General features: G+C 32.9%; 1 protein-coding gene and 1 pseudogene across 2 annotated transcripts; both read left to right on the top strand.

Annotated features, from left to right (window-relative positions):
• The first annotated feature begins 1,815 nt into the window (after window positions 1-1,815).
• LOC143566100 (GDSL esterase/lipase At3g26430-like) lies at window positions 1,816-4,000 on the top strand. The gene is made up of 5 exons (XM_077052883.1): window positions 1,816-2,148; window positions 2,452-2,658; window positions 3,074-3,243; window positions 3,330-3,600; window positions 3,675-4,000. The coding sequence occupies exons 1-5, from the start codon at window positions 1,926-1,928 to the stop codon at window positions 3,932-3,934; spliced, it is 1,131 nt and encodes a 376-aa protein (XP_076908998.1). The 5' UTR covers window positions 1,816-1,925; the 3' UTR covers window positions 3,935-4,000.
• A 14,308-nt stretch (window positions 4,001-18,308) lies between these two features.
• Window positions 18,309-21,880, top strand: LOC143566114 (BTB/POZ domain-containing protein At1g67900-like; annotated as a pseudogene). The gene is made up of 5 exons (XR_013141181.1): window positions 18,309-18,461; window positions 18,551-18,620; window positions 18,935-19,614; window positions 19,991-20,573; window positions 21,130-21,880. The product of XR_013141181.1 is annotated as a BTB/POZ domain-containing protein At1g67900-like (transcript).
• Window positions 21,881-22,125: the final 245 nt, after the last annotated feature.

Below are 22,125 nucleotides of genomic sequence, written 5' to 3'. Positions count from 1 at the left end.
TTCATTACGCATTAGAATCTGATCAAAACAGTACTTCACACAAAACGTAGCCTAGAACAAACACACACGACTAGCCGGACATAGACATAATCGTTAAAGCACTTATCTTGATGAACATACGATTGTAGGACAAAACGGAAGCTTCGGGATGCCTGAAAATCGTCCTAGAGCACCTCTTCTGCCTCTGGAAGTCGTAATATACCGAAAAGGGTCGAAAAATCGTTTATATAGTGAAAAACCCTAATTTTTGCCGACATTGAGCATCTTCGCGTATCGCGAAGTTGCATGTCCTGCATCTTCGCGATACGCAAAGATGCAACTGACTTCATATTTGAATTTTTCTCGTTGAGAAACGTGAAATTCATATATTATGGATTCCGTAACTCATTTTCTAGTCCAAGATATGCCCGTTTTACTAAAACACACTTTCCTGGTAACCCATGTTGTTCAGTTTTCACTTCGGCTTCAGGTTTCTCATCCAATCCTTTCCCCAATCCTTCTTAACCCTCAATACATGTTTCCCCATGCTTCCATCTTCTCGAGGCTTGCTTAATCTTCATCTGGATGGCTCTGAATTAGCTCGTTTAAGCTCCTTAACTTCCAATCTCCTGAAAACACATAGCAATGCTTGAAGCACCAATGTTCTTTCATTTATTTACCTAAATATAACTAATTAATATATAATAATAACTAAATTTTACCCAACCATCACATAGCATTAAAAAGCATAGCTTTGTCAAAAGTTACACTAAACATTTTTTTTTTTTTTGGATCTGTGTATTTTTAGGCTTCAAAAACCGAAAACAACAGACGAGTTTCAACTTGTAGTAAAACACCAGCAATCTGTAACAACTGTGGTTTTATCAGAGGATTGATCTCAGGAAACCAGAAACGTGCATTTGGCCTAATGAAGAAATATTAAAATCTCATGGTGCAAAATATCCACAAGGTCGATCTGAAAAACGAAGCAAGCTTGTTAATCTTAATATTAATATTTTATAACCCAAATTTGCAGCATATTCATTTGAGTGATAATGCCATTTTTGCAGGCTTTCCCGGGCCATAAAGGACCGGTTTCTTGCTTGGCTTTCAGGCAAGGGACTTCAGAGTTATTTTCTGGTTTGTATGACCGAACAGTTAAAATATGGAACGCAGAAGACCGGTCGTATAAAACCACATTATTTGGTCATCAAAGTGATGTTTTAACCATTGATTGTTTAAGAAAAGAACGGGTGTTAACCGTTGGTCGTGACCGAGCCAATGGACTTATGGAAGGTAAAATGATATGCTTTTAGATGAAACAAATTTCATATATTTTTTCCTTTTAAATCAGGAACCCCGTTTAGGTCGTTGGGGGTCACTTCCAGCTGCACGACATGGTGTTGTCGTGCACCATTTGAACCTCTCATGATTAATATTCATTTCGGGTTGACCCTTTTACAATTTACACAAACCAAAGATCCAAACTCAGAGGAAAAACGCGCAGCATGTCACTCAAATGTGGAACTGATTCGGGTTGTGTTTTATTTATTTTGTTCGGATGTTTACTTAAAAATCGTTTTGGGTCACAGTTTTGTTTCAACATCAATTTGTACGGATTTCTGAAAACTCGAACGACCTAAACGAATATTGTTGGTAAGGTTCATATATTTAGAAGCACTCGAGCTAGTCCGAATTTACTAGAGCCTGCATCTCAAGGCTAGCCGGGCTGTGACCCAAATTCGAGCTTAAAGTAATCAAGAGTTGATCATTGATGGTTGAAATTATGCTACAAAAGACCAAATATAATATAGCCTAGTTAATCATTTTATAAAAATATGTATGCTTGATATTTGGACCATCACTAATGCAAAGTTACATATTTGCCCCTTATCTTGATCTAGTGTATGCATTTATTCTGAAGTCTCAGTACTGGAAACCATGCCATGGACTCTTGTGTATTATTTTTACTACTTTTACTATCAACTAAATCTGTAAGTGCAACCTTTAGATGTTATTTTCCGGCGGTTTTCAACTTCGGCGACTCAAACTCAGACACCGGTGGCTTGGCTGCAGCTTTCGGGCAGTTTTCTTCGCCCTATGGTGAGACATTTTTTCATCGTCCAGCCGGTAGGGTCTCCGATGGTCGTCTTCTCATCGACTTTATAGGTATGCAGGATTTAAAACTACTTGTGGGCTAACGTCTCCTCTACATGTAGGTCATTAAAAAGGGCCCCACCCCCTTAACTGCGTTAGAGAGAAGAGGGGTGAGGCCCATGGAACCAATCACTAATTTTATTTTCTTAAAATTTTTATTTTATTTTTTTGCTAAACCACAGTATGATAGTCAAAGAGTGAGTTAAAGTACATTGCCAATGTGGTGTGACGTGTCAGGACTTATTATATTTTTTAGTTAAACAGTTAAGACAGTTAAGCAACAACATATAGCCTAATAATTCCAATTTTGTACAGTGCAAAGCTTGAGTTTACCCTACCTTAGTGCATTTTTAGATGCTTTGGGTTCCAACTTCACCCATGGAGCCAACTTTGCAACCGGTGGTTCAACCATTAGACCGCAAAATACGACTCGTCATCAAAGTGGTTTGAGCCCCATTTCCTTAAATGTTCAGTCATATCAATTCAATGATTTTGTTGTCAGGGCTCAAATTATTCGCAAAGGTATACATTCTTTTTATTGATACATTGATATGCAAGTACTTAATAAAAAACTAATAATGAGTACTAGATAATAGGACTGGCAAACAGGTCAGGTCGGACAAGTTCGGGTCACGAGTAAGAATGGGTTAGGATTGGAAGTTGGAATGGGTGGATTCAAAAAGGTTAACTTGGTTTGGGTCGAAAGAGGTCAAAACAGGTTTCGGGTAAATGGGTTGATTTAAAAATTGTTTTTTTTTTAATTACTGTTTTGCTTCTAGTTTTCGGCACTTATTATAGGTTACTCGTGTTTAAATGCCGGTCAAGCATTCAGGTTCAGAAGCTTTTAGGCACGGAATAATATTAATAATAATAAAACGAATATTTCCTGATCATGTAAATGGTTTTTATGATATCTAACATGTAAATCTTGAAATAGTTGGATTGTTTAAGGAACTAGTTCCAAAACCGGAAGCTTTTGCGTGTGGTCTATACACATTTGATATCGGGCAAAACGATTTGACGGGTGGTTTGTTCCTAAAGTTGACCGTCGATCAAGTTAAAGCATCCATTCCTGACATCCTAAGTCAATTCGAAACCGTTGTTAAGGTGGCATTTCTTAATATTTCCAACTTATTTAAGAAACAAGTTGTTACAAGTTGCATAGGTTATGTTACAAATTTGTTTCATAATAGGATGTATATGGCAAAGGAGGGAGATTCTTTTGGATACACAATACCGGCCCCATCGGGTGTTTACCCTATGTATTGGAACATCTACCAATCAATGAACAACAAATGGACATGAACAGATGTGCTAATCCATTTAACGAACTAGCTCGATTCTTTAACCACAAGCTAAAAGATCTCGTGAACAAGCTACGTGAACAACTTCCAAAGGCCGTGATCACCTATGTAGATATCTATAAAGCAAGATACACGCTCATTAGTCAGGCCCGGACGCAAGGTAAATATGCATAACAATAAGAAGAAAACATTTCATTTTTTTTAACGCGTGGTTGTATATTTGTAAAAATGTAGGATTTGAGCATCCTCTTGGAGTTTGTTGTGGCTACGGCCAAAATTACAACTATAATATACATGTTGGATGCGGAGGAAAAGTTGTAAGTAATAACGGAAAAGAGATCTTTGTCGGATCTTGTAAAGATCCTTCGGTTATGATCATGTGGGACGGAATACATTACACTGAAGCAGCGAATAAATGGGTTTTTGACCGTATTGTAAACGGGTCGTATTCTGACCCGCCGGTCTCATTGCTCATGGCTTGTCATATACAATGAGACTAATACCTTTGCACAAAATATGATTTTTAAGTTGTATTTGTTTCATATAATTTGGGCCAAGCCTGAAAAAATGGGCCCAAAAAGTTTGGGCTTTAAGCCTTTGTTTCACCACTTTAATGCATCAAAATTTTGATCACAAATGAATAAATGAATATTGATCCACTACATGAGTTTATTTAGAAAAACAAATTTCTTATTTAGAAAAACAAATTTCTTTTAGGGGTTTAAAGAATAAAAAAAATCTCCATTTTAATATTGATTGTAGATGATGTTTTTCACTCGATCCTAGCCATTCGTTCGATCTCTTGATGGCAAAGCCACCTGCCTTGCTAATAATAAAAACCATAAACGTTATTACATGTTCTCGTGATATAATCGTTCGTGTTACATGTCTTAAACTCGTTCAATAATATAGTCCTCATTATCGTCCAAATAGTATCACAATCATGCTTTCGACATATAACATACAAAACGACTCTTTTATCGGAAAGGAGAACTTGAAACAACAACATAATGTTAAGAAGATAGAATTAGTTGATAAACACTATTTTTCTGTTTCATATTTCACAATAATAGAAAGAATAAAATGGTGTTGGTGATGATATGAGACAAAACACAAAGTTAATTGTGTGTGTTTGTTTGGAACATAACGAATTTGTAAAAGATTTGGTGTCATTTAATGTAGGACATCGGTTGGTACCACTTCACACAATGTGCACGTTAATGCCTCTCTCTCGTGAGCCATGTCTTTATCTTTTCTAACTCTATTTTATTGTCACAATTTAGAACTATAAAAATAATATTATGATCGAAAAAACGGTTTTGAAACCGAAAAATTCAAAATAACAAACCGAAACAAAAACGAGTTTTCATAAAAACCTGACTTTCGGTTCGTTTTTGGTTTTACATGTAACTAAAACCGAAAAAATGAATCGCACCGAATTTGTAGATTTTTTTATTTTATTTTAAATTCTTAGTAATTTATATAAGTTTAATAGATAGATTAAACCAATATTTTAGCCCAGATGTATAATAATCAATTAATTATTAACTTAAAAAAACATTTAGGTTCAGAATCATTCTTTTTAGCCAACTTTTTTTTTCCGTCCCAAAATTTTCAAACTTAAACAGCACAACCAAAAAACTAAAACCCAACAGAGCTACAAACCGAAAATTAAATAAAACAAAACAAAACAGTTTTCAAACACTTTTCGGATTTTGGTGGATTTTAGCCCAAAATCAAAGTGAACTCCCCCATGCGCACCCCTATTTATAAGTGCACAATTATACAAGCATTTAAAATATAAATTAATTAGTATCATAAATTTAAAAACTTTAGTTTTCTTTGGAAATATTTAGCATGTTAGAGATTAGGTGGGGAGAGAATATCATCACATGTTAGAGATTAGGTGGGGAGAGAATATTATGATGATAAGGTATAAGCATGCATGAGGAAAGATGTACCTTAACGTAATCGAAGAAAATTGTGACATGCATGAATCATATGGTAAAAAGGTTCACAGCTCTCTTGTGTCAGTCAAAAAGTTTATTAAATAAAGTTACCTTGGGATTATCTTGTCTCTCCGGTCCTTGTATTAACACATGTCTTACTTTTTGTGACCAAATGAATGGTGGTTATGCTTCTTCATTTACGTGTTTAAATTCTTTTCTATTAACTGCTGGTCTAGATGATTAAGCTTGATTTTGAGTCTTAAGCATAGTTATAAAATCTCAACTAAGCATCGATTAATCGCTAGTCTGAATCACACCGTCCAATTAACGACTACATTGGTCTTAAAAAGGAATTTTAGTAATTTATATAATCAGAATAGATTAATTATAATTATCGTAATATTATGCAAGTGGTTAACGTATGACATAATATATAAGTTATAACTACACACGCTCTTTTTGATCATAAGCTTATGTCACAAAACTAAAAACAAAATTGTTTTCAGTACTAGCTATCTATCCCCTGTCTATTCCTTTTCTGTTTTACCATGTATTTTGTTTATGTAAAGTAAATGCGAGATACGATCACATAAATTCCATGAAATTGCTTGAGTTTTAAGGAAAAATATAATAATATCACATTTTACGGCATGTTAGATTTGGTTTCAACTTGTTTATGATTGTGATCAAGTAAACTTTTAGGCCATGGTTTTCCTATACCCAAAGAATAGCATTATGGCAAAGGGCAGCCTCTTATAATTTTAACTTAGTACCAATGATGAAAGACAAAGCATTACCACCTTTCAATTATGCCTTTAACTTGTCTTTCAAGTTGCTTATAAATTTCCACTTTTTTTATTTATATGAACTTTGAAATTAACTTAATAATTGTAATAAATTTACATACATTTTTTCTATGTTTAATGCTAACAAGGGGTTATTATCTTATTTCTTACATTTAAGGAAAAGTATTTCATAGGGACTGATTTTTTGAATGTTATAATATTTTTGGTATACCCACGAATGGTGCACGATTGACGATGGCAGGTTATTACCTTATTTCTCACGTTTAAGGAAAAATATTTCATAGGGACTGATTTTTAACTATTAGAAGATTTAGAAGTGATCTCACATGATTTTATATCTAATCTAATCTAACTATTATATTAAAGCAACACATAGTTTCCACATGGCCTTTAATTAAGCTATCCATAAGGATTCCATCTCAACAATTTCCAAAATTATAATTTACACTTAATAAGCTATTTAATTTTAATCTACATATTTGTACTACTAAAACAAAATCATTTTTCCATAAGGTATGTTATTATGAATCCATAAGATAAAAATATGTTGTATTAAACATATTTTTAGACATATACATATATACATATATATATATATATATTAATATGCTTTTGAGACGGTAAGGAATGTTATTACATATATTATTAAATTTAACCTTTTGATTGTATTTTTTTTAATCACTTATGTATTCCACGGGATATATCCTAGTAATATATATATATATATATATATATATATATATATATATATTATACCAAATACAAAACTCAACAACAATAAGAAAACAAAAAAAGCAGCCTACACATAATATATACAACCAAAGACATGCATATATAGTTTGAGAGTGAAATATGAAAAGGAAAACACATATAAAGAGCAATTAATTGATAAAACACCGGCCACGTGGGGCTAATTTATACAAAGGAAAAGAAAAGTAGAAGGTGATACATCAAATGTGCACACCAACACTTGTATGAATAACAATCAAATAATACTACAATGATATATAGCTTCCAAATCCATCTCACAAATACACCACCCATGTTCATCCCAAATACTTACAAAATCTTACAACGCAGCCCTGATAAGTAAGCCACGCAAAATCACTTCAAAAAATATTTTTTATTTCTATTAACACCATTATTTTCAAAGATGGAATTACAACATTACATCAATGTAGCAATCGCATTTGTTAAATGTTAATAAGAGGTGTAAAAACTTTTAAACCGAGGGGATTAGTACGATCAATATAATTAACTAATTAAGCAAAAGAATATGTAAATCTTAGAATAACAAAGCATAAAATAGTATTAGGGAGCCATATATATATTTGTAGTATTACGTGTAAACTTATATTTATTTAGAAGATGTTATTTGATCTTGTATTTCATAAATCATGGGTTAGGTACTAAATTAGTTGTTCCTATTTAATAACGATTGTAATTAGTTTATTCATCAATAATATTATGAATACTTTCATGGTATTAAAGCATGGGATAAACTTAAAAGATATTTTCTTGAACAATAAACGTACAAAAATATAGGAAACACCGTAAAATATGCAGACATTTAACTTGAAAAATGACCAAAATGTGCATTTAACTGGTTAATATCCACAAAATGCTAATTTGACCGATCAATTCCCGCGATGTCCACCATAAAACTCGTCATCCAATCACTTTTTAATCATCACTAGACATGATTTTTAACCAACGTACTAGATTCGATCTATCACTTACCCAAAATAATCTCGTTGGTCGCCATAATAAATCTCGTTGGAGGCCAAAATAATCCGTCCCGTCGGAAGCCTAAATAATCTCGCCTGACGCCTAAATAATCCCGTCAACTCCGCTGCTTTCTCTACCTGGTATCCTGCACCTCGCGGTTGGCAGGGTCAGGCCCTTTCTCGCTGGGCAAGCGATTTTTTCTAAAAAAACTAGCGACCCGTTGGTTTTTAAAAGCGTGACATAATCAGTTTGTTTATAAATACCGTTGAGTAAGATTAAAAAGTGATCGAGTCAACAAGTTCTAGTTGTAGGAATTCGTTGATCAAATAAACATTTTGTCAACATTCACCGATAGAATACATTTTGGTCGCTATAACTATCAAATAAGATATGAATATTAATCTAATCAAACAAAAAACAAACACATGACAGGATATTTGTTATACGTGTGGTGTAAGACAAAGGCCACAATACAGTGACTATACAAAGGCCACACATGCATTGACTTATTGACTTGAATTTCTTGAATCTTCCTTTTGTGTATTCAATGCTCACATAATTATAACTAGCTAGACTGAGACTATACGGTGGTCGGCATAATGCTCCGGCAGAAACAGCTGACATGTCAACTGTTTTTAAGTTCATTAATGAAACTGTGCATGCATGCATGGGACATAAAAACCCTACTGCATGCAATTTATCCCGTTATAAAATATGATGATCCACCTCAATTGTTATCAATGTTATTTTGGCTTGATTAAATTTATTCAAATTCAAATAATGGATAATCATGATTAACACGGATCCCAGTTAGGAAATGAGAAATTAACATGGTCCCTTGACGGTGTTTGAGGCATCGCCCGCTAGGTTCAAGGGGCTTAGTTGACACATAACACGCCATATCATTAAAAAGTTAACGGAGTTAACGTTCAATTAGATTGAGATTGTTATTGGTAACTAAACTGAAAAGTTGGGATTGCTACTACTCATATTGTTTGTTGGGATTATTATTGATTAATACTTAATAGTTTGGATTATTATAATCCAAATTTCCAATTCAAAATAGAGGTTCTAAAGTCTATTTGGCATAGTATAATGGAATAATTGATGGAATTTACTGCATCATTATCATTCCATTGTAATCTTTCATTAACCAATGAAAATGGAATAATTCATTATTTGATGATGTTTGGTAGACACAAAAAGATATTGTGGCGACTATTTGCAGCGTTGGTGACTGTGGTGGTGGTCCGATGGCGGTGGTGAAGACAATAATGGTGGTGGCAACGACGATGGTGATCAGGTGGTGGCGATGATGGATATGTGGTTTTGGTGGTCAGCTTATGTTGGTGATCTAGTGGTGTTGGCAGTCAGGAGGTGGCGGTGGTAGTCAAGTGGTGGTGGTGGTGATGGCGGCAGTGGTGGTGGCCAAGTGATAGGGATGAGATCAGTACCGAAAATACCCGCACCGATTATCCACAAAACTTAGTACATATTTCCATACCGAATTTATTAGCATGGTGCATGTATAGGTAATTCTGTACAGTACTCGCGATACCACTCTGGTTTTTTTTTTTCAAATCTCCAATTATCTTAATACAAATACAACTATTTATGAACACATTATTTTCTTAACAAACAAATAAACATAAACTAGACATTGTTAGTGTTTGTATCCAAACATTTAGAATTCAAGATGAAAAGTATATGGCATGTAAAAGTCTCGTATTGGTGGATGATGGAACCCACATGTTCCTCTATGTAACCCCGCTAGGGTAACACATAGTGACCCCACACCCTGCCCGTACAAGCATGAAGAAGATCCTAAGTGGACGCCACTTCATCACACGGTGGAATCCCCATTTTGCCACACTTGTCTCACATAATTCCAAAACTGCCACACATGGGTTCCTTCACTTCACCCCAACCAAAACTGGGTCCTAGTCACACGAGCCGGTCTGGGACATTGATTGAACCAACACCTTACTTATTGTCTTTTAACCTTGACATTTTTTTCAATAGTGGTTCGTTTAGGTGTGGACATTGATTGAACCATTTCAACGAAATTGGGTCATACTCACCTTCCATGAATGTTACAATATCCTTCAACATTTAGGTCCACTTCTAGTTCTCTCACATCTTTTTTGTTATATTTTTGTTTTTATACGATCACGATCGAGTTTTCATACACTTTATAAATTAGTTAAATGTCGAATTTGATTGTGTTCGTAATTCTCAATCATATTCACAAGTCAGTTAATATAAAAGGACTTAAGTTGACAAGTCGGTCATTGCTTAATTATAAAAGGATTATTGTGCTATTTGGTTTGATTATAGACTGGGACTAGAGGTTGTAGATGTTTTCCTCACAAGGGTTGCAGCATTCTATATAGAAGAACCTAAGTTGGCAAGTCGGTCAAGTTGGTTTAGTAAACTACGAACATGCACAAATAATACACAAACATACATACACGAATAACAAAAAAGATAATAACATAGTGACATAGTAAACTACGAACATATATAGCATCATAGAACACAGAGACATAAATAGAGAAAGATAATCACATGCAAAATCCACGTAAAATGTAACAGAATATAAGTCACTGAGACAAAGATAAAACACAGGAGTGTCATTCTTTAAAAGTCATTAACCTTAATTCTACGTCCTTACGAACTCCTATCATGAACTAAGCCCTTAGAAAGGTGCAACACTTGTAAATCATACCTAATTTGCTCACCGTAAATCCACCTAAAAAGTATGGATGATTTCAAATAAATGCAAAAAGATTGACACTTTGATCTTGTGGTATTCTCTTAAGAAACCAAATGGCCCTTTATACATTGTATGTTAGTATGCTATAATTATGAGCACTCTAAAATTCAATAACCTTTTGTCTTATTGCACAAATATTCTCGTTTTATAAGATGATGTTAGAACTATTCCCACTTATACATAATTTGCTTGAGAAGAATTATTCCAACACTATTTCAATATAATTATTCCAATATGACTTTTTAAAGAAAAAAACATTTTATACTCTTATCATATTTCTCTACAACTATTTATAATAGTTAGTTATATCCAACATCCATTATAATTGAAGATTCTAACATCATAATCTTGTGGGTACATTTTAGACAAAAACCAATGTCCAACTTGGGATTAAGAAAGTCCAACACTTGGTGAACTACTATCAACCACTTTTGTTACAATTTTGACTAATTACCTAACCATAAATGTATTATTATTTCAATAATGTTCCACCTTCTCCCACTTTACAAGCATTACATTTCACATCACTAATGTTAGTTTTTCCTTGGAATTTTATATAATCAATTATCTTATCATTCATATTTCATGTATCTTTTTAACGTTCACATTTTAATATTAAATTATCTCAATAAATTTGACATGTGTTTGTAATGTTTAATCATCAAAACCTATAAAGTTATGGAATGTAAGTTGTCTCATATTGTATGGTATAAAGGTAACGTATCATTTACAAAATAAACTTTTGGTGAGCCTCACCACCTGAATTCATTCAACTAGGGTCATACCTTACCTTTTAGTTCTTGGTGAACCTCCACCTAAAAGCATATATCAAAAACACAAATAGCATATAACTAAGTTAAAGCACGTGTTTATCTCCCGCAAAACATACATAACCTTTACAAACTAGTTTGGATTTTCTTTTATCAAAAAGTGAAGAAAAATACTGTGATAAAAACCAGACGGGTCTGTAGTGAATCACATAGATCTAAGGTGCTTGGAATTCATAAAATCACTGTATGCAGATTGCATAATATAATAAAACATTATAAAATGTCATGGCAAATTTAGCTCTACGATCGACCATCATGAAACGATGGTGGTTCGCTAGAATTCTTCATCTGATAGGAGTAAATGGGAGAAAGGAAGGCAAATAATAATAATAATAATAATAGTGTGTGTTGATATTTATTAATTCAGTCGGTGGTGGTGGCGGTGTTCAGGTTGATTTTTCTGGCAAAAAAATATGACTTTACTAGACAAAAACGTTTTTTGGGCAACCTGTAAATAATGGCGTTAGGATTCCGTTAGTCATGGACCATTGAGAACAAATACATTGAAAATGGTACCGTCAGCAGACAATTCATTAGTTGAGACTGAAAGCGACCAAAAGATGATAGTTTGACTTCAACACTATATACAATCTTTATGATATTTATCAGATCAATGATCAACAATAAAAACTTTATTTCCAAACTTTACCATAGAACACCCATACTCTACTAATACTCTTGAATGCATATTATAACTCGTACACCAGCAATTAAATTTGTGGATCCTAGATATAAAGATTATTTAAGTCTTATAAATACGTGGACAACCACAAGTCACACCAATAATTCACTAAAAAGGAGATCTTTTGGCCAATTTGACTGTTTGAGTTTACTTGAACATAATTCTTGCCACATTAAATGAGTATATGCATTCATATTCATTACACCAAATAATTCAAACAAAAGAGACCCGTTTGTAAAACAATTTTTTCAACACTAGTTTCCACCATTCCAAATTCTAAGATAAAGCTTTCATAACACTTATAATTTATAATATATATAAATTAAAGCTTTTAAAAGCTCTATGGTTGCTCTCTAAATTTTCTCAATCCACCAGATTGTTTTATTTGTAAATGGAGGCTTCTCATGCATTTGACCCGAATTCACGGGTATGGGTCTCACCAAACCCAGATAGCTCTTAAACAAGTTATAACATCTCATTAAATTAAAAATTAATCTTACCAAATATTTGATGTGAAAATCCTATAAAATAGGGATATACTAAAAATTAATATCTAATTTAAAAAAAGATATTATTTATAATTAAAAAACAATTTATAGTAAAAAAATAAGCGGGTCATGGGTCACCAAATCCAGATAGCTTTTAAACGGGTTATAACATATCATTTATTTGTGAAACCCTTTTATCATCAAACTCTAACGGGGTGTTTGGGATTTCTTATTTTTTCCTTCTTATAACTTATTAACTTTTATAAGTTAAAAACATGTTGGGTAATGTGATTTTTTTAAGTTTTTAAAGAAGAAAAAATGAGGTTTTGATAAATTTGGAAGGAGTAACTTATCAAAAACAACTTATATAAGTCAAAAGAAGGTGCAAATAAGAAATCCCAAACATGGTCTAAGTATATTATCAACTTTATTAAAATAAAGAAATTTAAAATACAAAAAATAAATATTAAAAAACGAAAAATATAAAACACTCCCACAATACGGAGGATAAAACCTAATAGTGTTACAATTCAATGCAACTCGCATCAAGTTATTATCATCTTAAAATATCAATTTGTAAAAAGGAAAAAACAAGAAGCAAATTTAGGTCAAATTGAACCAATTTCATCAAAATCCATTAGATTATAATCATCCATAACATAATTTCAAAATGATTAAAAGTTTTTTACTTAAAACCATAATCGACACTTTTCTCCTAGTCAAATAAAAGAACATTGTTTTAAACGACTAATATTTTTTTACACAATATATCAAATAAGACTAGAACCTTTAACTTTTTAATTAAAGGTCATACACTTTTCTATCTCATCTTTCTTATCTTTGTCATACAATGTGATTCCCAATAAATAAGGTTCTAATACTGTTTAAATCTTTTTATTGTATAAAACTTTCACCAATCATTAACACGAGTTCTATTTGCCCACAAATCAATACTTGATATTATACAATCTCATTTAATAAGAAACTATATAAAATATTATAAATAGAATTTAAATGTTAAAAGAGTGTAATACATTCAATAATGGGTACAAACTCTATGTTTTATCTACCTATTCTAATAAAGTAAAATAAATAGATATAATTATCATGTTTTGGTTAATTCTTATAATTTTTTCCCTTCAAAACTAATATAGCCTAATATATGTAATAAATCAATAATTATTCGCTTTCCTTTTACACTATATTTATATAATATCTATATATTTTTATAAATATAAATATTAACATATTATTTTACTATATATTTCAAAATACTTGGTGAATTCCAAAAATTAACAGCAAATCATGTTTCTCAAATGAAAATTGTTTCAGGTTTTTTTGTGGAAGTTAAATTTGATTTTATGTGTCAAAAGTTGGTAAATATATTGTTTGGTACAAATTAACTACATTTAGGTCAAAATTTGTTACGGGTCAAAAATGAAAATTTTGAGTATTTTTAAAAGTTAATGCAAAATAGAGTTATCGTCAAATTTGTTATGGGTTCAAAGTGTTGACTTTAAAATGTCAAAAGTATAAAAAGTTATAATTTTAAACATGATTCGGGTTTCAAGTTTATTTTTAAGGGCATTTTTTAAAATAATCAAAAGTTTCAGAATTTGGCAAATTGACTATTTTTCCCTCAACTATTAAAACTTAAGAAAAGATTGTGACACTTTCGACATGCCTATCAATGCTTCTAACTTTTATCAAATTTCAAATATTTATATATATCAACATTAAATTTCCTTCAATGGTGATCAGAACTTTGTATGGGAAGCATGTCATGCAAAACTATGCTCAAATGAAACAAAATATTCACAAAATTGAATGGGTTAAACATGTTACTTTTTATGTTGTCATTATGACAAAGTCGAGAAGGCCTCTAAAACTTATCAGCATCTTTTTTATGGTGTAGCTCAGAAAAACATAGTTCTTAAAAAACATCCATTGTTACAATTTAATATCCTACTTTCCTTTGATGGGTGGTAAATTGATAAATATATCAATAAAGGTAACGCCACTTTTGTATTTAGGCTGAGTGGTTAGAACTACTATCGTATGAGAAGTCTTATTTTCGAAATTGATTCATAACCAAAATTCTTTCAATTATACATATATGGCACCGAGAATGAATTTTTCAATAGAAAGAAGCTTTCTCGTGTACGATTTTGCACGGACATTTTTTTATTAAGTTCATTTAAAAAAACCATTTTGTGATATAAATAAAATCAATTTATGTACATATTATATAGATACAAGCGTAGATGTTAAATTTTTTTTTATATATGCTATATAATTATTTGTTTTACTTATAATTTTATATGAATTATCACGTATATAATACAAGCTCTAAAACTAGTTTATGTATAAAAGAAAACAAATTTGGAGGTGAAACTATTTGATTCCCATATAAAGTAGTGGATATCACCTATGCTACATCTTTGTTTAACCTAAAACAAATAAAATGGAAAATTGATCTATTTTGAGATCTAAATCTTCTAGAATGAAGAAAACATCTATGAAAAAGCCATATCAATTAACAAGCATATCCAACTATAAAAGGACATGTAATTAACACCTCAAAACAACTTATACAAACCATTCAAATAAGTTGAATAAACATCAAGAGTTGGACCAATTTGTTTAAATAAAACTTCAATTTAATCACAATCGACCCCATTGTCATAAATGCGTGAAAGTGTTGCAACCAACGATACAAGGCAGTTTCACTTGTGGCTACTATAAATTATCCATTTGTAGCCCTTCTAAAACATGAAAAGTATAGTTGAAATCTTGAAATAAAGTATTATTCCTGCCTCTTTCTTTATCTTTCCATCCACCTACACTAATATTCTCATATTCTTTAGCCTAAAAAGTATTTTGTTTTACTTAACAAATTGATTTTTCTCTCCTTTTGTGTAGACCCCTTAAACAATTTTCAAGCATTTTACTTGAATCTTTTTATTTATTATATTTTCTTTGAGGAGAAGCTCATGATTAAGGGCAATAGAAATCATTGCTACAAATCATTTTGTACAAGATGACTCAAGGAAGAAGAGGTATCAAGATTTAGACCCTAACCCGATAAAATACCGACCCGTAAAGGTACCCAACCTAGCAACCTCATCATTATTATTGATAAAGACGAAAATAAATATGCTAACAAATTCAATAATAATTAGGATTAATTTCATATATACCCTTACAAATATATAATAGTTCTTATTGTTAGTAAATAAACACCGTGTTGTAACAGGTAAGTTAACGATACACACGCATGGTTGTTCTATTCAATCTTAAAGATTTGTACATGTACCAAATCTTGTGCTTTAACAGTATTACACTTATTATTATTATTATTAAACACCATCATTTTAGACTAAACTTAATGCATATATATTTGGTATATTGGTTTTAAATAATCTTAACTATTGCATTTTGGTCATTGTTGGCCTCAACTAACAAAATGGCTGGTGACAGTCTCACCTTTTAACATGTTTGCTTTCAATGATCCATGACTAACGGAAGCGTAACTTCGTTAGTCGGCCGCCGGAAAAACGTTTTTTTTTTTTTGCCAAAAAACTCCTTTTTTGCTGAAAACTCAACCTGAACACCACCACCTAGGGTTCCCTTGACCTCAATAATTGGGGTTTTTACTAAAAAAAAAAGGTTCCTAAAGGTCCGATCTAAGGTTTCAAAGAGGTTTGGGAAGAAAAGATTGAGTTTTCCGGCGACCGGTGCCTAACTGAGTTACGCTTCCGTTAGTCGTGGATCGTTGGAAGCAAACATGTTAAAAAATAAGACTGTCACTAGTTATTTCATTAATCAGGACACGTAGCAACAAAAAAATGATAGTTGATATTATTTAAAACCAATATATATATATATATATATATATATATGCATATTTTGCCAAAAAAGTTGTATAATGCATAGCATGGTGTGACAACAATTATGCAAGAAGTGGGCACAGGATAAGCACGTGGGAGTCAACTTTTACTCTCAAATACAATACATAGCATGCTGGCATTTTTCACATACTTATGAACACTTGATTGCTTCCCACATTCCTCTGTTATTCTCTCATTCAATCTTCTTCTCCATTTTTCAAGATTTCAGGTTCTTCTTTATTACCCATTAATTAATCTTCTCAAACACCATCAAACTCATAAAAATTGTGTCTTTGGTGATTATTTTGTGTAATCAAGAATGTTAGTGTAATCTTGTGTAAGTATGACTGATTGTTCTTTTAAAGAATTCATAAAAATTGTATCTTTTTCTTCTTTAGTTTTAAGATTTTAGGTTCTTCTTTATTCTTTATTACCCATTAATTAGATTTCTCAAATAACTTCACAAAACTCATAAAAATTGTGTCTTTGATGATTATCTTGTGTGATCAAGAAATCATAAAAATTGTATCTTTTTCTTCTTCATTTTCAAAATTTAAGGTTCTTCTTTATTCTTTAGTACCCATTTATTAGTTTTTACAAACACCATTAAACTCATAAAAAAATGTGTCTTTGGTGATTATATTGTGTGATCAAGAATTCATAAAAATTGTATCTTTTTCTTCTCCATTTTAAAGATTTCAGGGATCTCAGGTTCGAAACCTGTATGAGTCATGTCTGGCAGTGGTGAAGCTTGGGGTGGCCGAAGTCATAGAAAAATATTTTAGTTGTGTCCGGACTTAATACCTATAAAAATTTTCTGAAGAAATCAAGAAAATTTACACTACTAAGCGAAAAAACAGGGATTGCAGGGAACACCCCGGGTCCTTCGTAACCTTCGCCCCTTATGCCTGAAACGTCAAAATTAGTATAATGGGTAGTTCAAAAATCAAAACACCTTTAAAAAAAAAAAAGAGTTTTTACAAACAGCTGCATAAAGCTCATAAAAGTTGTGTCTTGGGTGGTTATCTTGTGTAATCAAGAAAATGAACAAAAGATGCCAAAATTCATCAAAATTGTGTCTTTGGTGATTATCTTGAGTAATCAAGAATCTTTAATGCGTTTCTAATGAAAAACAAAAAAAAAAAAAAAAAGTGCCAAGATTTGAATGAAATCACTTGAAATTTTGTTTATTTTTCTTGGTTTTTTGTCTTTTATTTGCAACATTATAAGCCCATATCAAAATCTTGAAGATTTCATATGATTCTTTGGTGGATTTTATTTAGGGTTTTGGTGGATTTCAAGAATCTGGTGGGGTTATGAACAAGTGAAAGTGGGAATTTTTGCAATATTCTAATATTGCTCTGTTTTCACTTTTTGGTTCATATTTTCTGGGATTTTGTCTTTGTTTACAGCATTTTAAACCCACATAAAAATCTTAAAGGAATTCCAGTTTTTAGGGTTTATGTTCACTTCAAGAATCTTGTGAGGTTATTACAAGTTTTTAATAATACTCTGTTTTTGTTCAAATTTTCTGGGACTCTGTTATTATTTGCAACCAAATAAATCCCACATCAAAATCATAAAAAAAAACAAAAAAAAAATATCTTTGATTTATTAGGGAATTCTTGATTAATTAATTTATTTATTTTTGAACGGCGAGTTTCATGTGTGTGTTAGGCTGATTTCATGGGAAATTTGCAATTTTTCTAATTGTGCTATGCTTTTTGGTTCATATAATATAGGTATTGTTTCATGAGAAAGAAAAGATTGATCTGCAGTCATTGTACATATATCACAAGAAAATAAGTCAGTCATGAAGTTTATGAAACTTGGTTCTAGGCCTGATACATTCTACAATTCAGAATCAGTAAGGTATACATATCAAGTTTATATTTTTATTATTGTAATTCACAATTTTTTTTTTTATAAAAGTTTTTTAAATGTTTTTTGTATCAATTCAGGTCAGTTTCCTCTGAGGTTTCTAGTGATCTTGTAGTTCAAGTGAATGGAACAAGATATTTGCTTCACAAGGTAACAATCTTTAATTGCAGTTCACTTCCTTTTTTTTTTTTTTTTTGCCAATTTAACAATTTTTATTCAATTCCACATAAAGGATTTTCAGAATTTGTATCAAATCATGGAATAAAGCTGAAAATTTCAAAATAATAATAATAATAAATTATGAAATACAGCTGAAAATTTCTTTTTTTTTTTTCAGAATTTTTTGTTAAATTTTTTCTATAAAACTAGATGAACATTGTTGTTAACTTATTATAGTTAATGAAAATCTTTAAAAGCACAAAAATTTCAAATCTTTATGTTCTGTCTTTTTCTCTTTGAACCAGTTTCCACTATTATCCAAATGCTTGAGGCTACAAAAACTCTGTTCTGAATCCTCTGAATCCACCCAACACCAAATCATCCAACTCCCAGATTTCCCAGGAGGAACCGAGTCTTTCGAATTATGTGCAAAATTCTGTTATGGAATCACAATCACACTCAGTGCATACAACATAGTATCAGCCCCGTTGTGCAGCCGAATACCTTCAAATGACCGAAGAAGTCGAAAAAGGCAACCTTGTTTACAAACTTGATGTGTTCTTGAACTCTTGCATCCTCAACGGTTGGAAAGACTCGATTATTACACTGCAAACCACCAAATCTTTTCAGTTATGGTCTGAAGATTTGGGCATTACTAGCCGCTGCATCGAAGCAATCGCGTCCAAAGTCCTTTCTAACCCTTTGAAAGTGAGCTTATCGCATAGCTACTCGAGGTGAGGCAGAGACAAAGATGACATTTCAGTTAATGGAAATGGAAATGGAAGTAAAGGATGGTGGGCTGAGGATCTTTCTGAATTAGGCATTGATCTTTATTGGAGAACAATGATAGCCTTGAAATCTGGCGGGAAAGTGCCAGCGAGTCTTGTTGGTGATGCATTAAGGATCTATGCATCGAAATGGCTACCAAATGTTTCAAGGAATCTTGAAAATGGCGAGCCGACAACGAATCATCATCATCGTCATCATCGTACTCAGTATATCCCACCAATAGCAAAGCTATGGTAGGGTCTGAGGAGGGTAAGATGTAGACAGCCTTACCTCTACCCCATGGGGATAGAGAGGCTGCTTCCGGTGAGACCCCCGGCTCTATAGTAGTTTTGCATCAAGCCTTGGACATAAGGCACATAGCACTCAATCATCGGGACGCTGGCTGATCGGTGCATGTACCCTTGTCTTTCGGCTATCAACGCCACCACATGATGCATGATTAACCTTCCATCACTTTTAACGTAATTTTCACGAGATTAGTAAAATAACGTCAAAATTAGTGCAATGTTACTTTTGCCCACCCGAGGGTTCACACATATATACATTATATGCGCGCACCGCAAGCAGGGCACCGAGCCGACAACGAATTCAAATTCAAATTCAAAAAGTCGGTTGCTTTTGGAGTCAATTATTAGTTTGCTTCCAACCGAACGGGCCTCGGTTTCTTGCAGCTTTTTGTTGAAACTATTAAAAGCAGCCAACATTCTTCGGGCCTCGTCATCATCAAGATCCGAGTTAGCTAGACGGATCGGGCTTCAGTTAGACGAAGCAACGGTTCCTGATATGTTGATCCCGAGTACGTCTAATGACATGATTTATGATGTTGAAGTAATATTTACCATTTTCGAACAGTTTATGCTGCAAAGTCAAAGCCCGCCAACGAGCCCGCCACATGTCAAGGGCCGGTTTGAGCGGCATAGGAGGTCAAGGTCTGCGAATAATGGTGATTTTGAGTTGCAAGAAAGTTGGAGGTCATCTACATCATCTCATAGTTCAAAGATTAAAGTGGCTAAACTTATTGATGGATATTTGAAAGAAATTGCTAAAGATGTTAATTTGCCATTGTCAAAGTTTACTGCTTTAGCTGAAACCATTCCTGATTTTGCTAGATTAGATCATGATGATCTTTACAAAGCCATTGACATTTATCTCAAGGTAACATAATTTCCATCATTTTTTACTTTGATTGATTTATGAGGGCGGTATCATCCGTGTCGGGCTGGTGGGCTAACGAATTACGGGTTGATGGGTTAAATTGTTCAGCCCAAACACAGCCCATATTTTTATTTGTGCCAAAAACATACTAGAACACGGCCCGCTTAAGTCCAGTCCCGGGAAAAAATTTCACAAGGGTCGGAAGAGGGTCGGTGTCAAAATTTTATAGGGGTCGATCATGATTTTAACATATATATACCTTTAAAAAAATATTTTGACAGGGGTCGGATGACACCTACACTTTAGGTGTAGACCTGTCAATGCATTTAATTCATTTATCTAAATGTGTAAAGTGGGTTGGTGGGTGATAACCAAGTTGTAAACGTGTTAATAAATTTGATGGGGTGTAAAAAATGGGTTAGATGAGTCAAAAACGGTTTATTGGGTCGACGTGTTTAGCTAAACAACTTGGCAGGCTGACCTGTTTAACAAAGCATGATTATTTTCTTGTCGTGTTTGGAAATTGCCACCCTTAGTGATTCTTGTTATTATGCAGTCACACCCGAACCTCAACAAGACCGAAAGGAAGCGCCTTTGTCGAACACTAGACTGCAAGAAGTTATCTATGGAAATGTGCATGCACGCAGCCCAAAACGAGCTTCTCCCGTTGCGAGTAGTGGTTCAAGTTCTTTTCTTTGAACAAGCCCGGGCAGCCATGGCGGGTGGTCAGCTGACCGACCTGCCCAGAAACATCAAAGCATTATTAGCCGCCCAAGACGATGCATCAAGGAGACCGGGCTCAATAAGCACCAACCGAAGCATGGTCCAACCCGAAGACCAATGGAGTGTTTCGGGCCTCAAGTCACCAAGTTCTAATCTTTCCACTTTAAGAATGAAGTTAGCAGAAAACGACGATTTGGATGAAAATTTTCACAATGGGCTCTCGAAAGCTAACTCGTCAAAAGTAAAGCAACTTTGTTCGATTCCTACTCACCCCAAACGGATGTTTAGTAAGTTATGGTCAACGTCAACCAACCGAACCGCAAGTGAGAAAAGCTAAACGATGTTTAAACAACTTTACTCGGGGTAACTCGCTATTTTATTTTATTCATCTTTCTTGAAAAAAATGTCTTGTAATCTTTAGAGAATTGAAAATGTGAATTGTGGGTGTAATCTATGATAATAAATAAAAAAGAAGAAAATTTTTCTTGAAATATAAGGTAATTTTCAAGATTGTGACACAAAGATTCAAACTTTAGATGTGAGTCAATGATGAGGGGCAAAGTATTGATTTCCTTAGCACCAGTCTTTTATTGAGGCAGGCAACCCCCTCTTGAATGGCAAATTCGATCCTACTAAAAATAAAGTTACAATTTTGGCGTCGATATTTTACTATGCACGACCTGCTGAATCTTTTCAGAAACGTAACAACATCTAGGGCAAGGGACCCAAATGTATCAAAAGCAAAAAGGAATACAGGCATGTTAATTCTTGACACATGCCTTTTTGTGCTTAGCAATTTTTCAAATTCTGCCTTTAATACAGCCTGCCT

The sequence above is a fragment of the Bidens hawaiensis genome, unplaced genomic scaffold (assembly GCF_021521415.1).
Source record: "Bidens hawaiensis isolate Kalapana, Puna unplaced genomic scaffold, B.hawaiensis_p1.1 tig00022693_1, whole genome shotgun sequence".
Lineage (NCBI taxonomy): Eukaryota > Viridiplantae > Streptophyta > Magnoliopsida > Asterales > Asteraceae > Bidens > Bidens hawaiensis.
The sequence above is the reverse complement of the archived record's forward strand: the minus strand, read 5'-3'. Positions and strand labels throughout refer to the sequence as shown.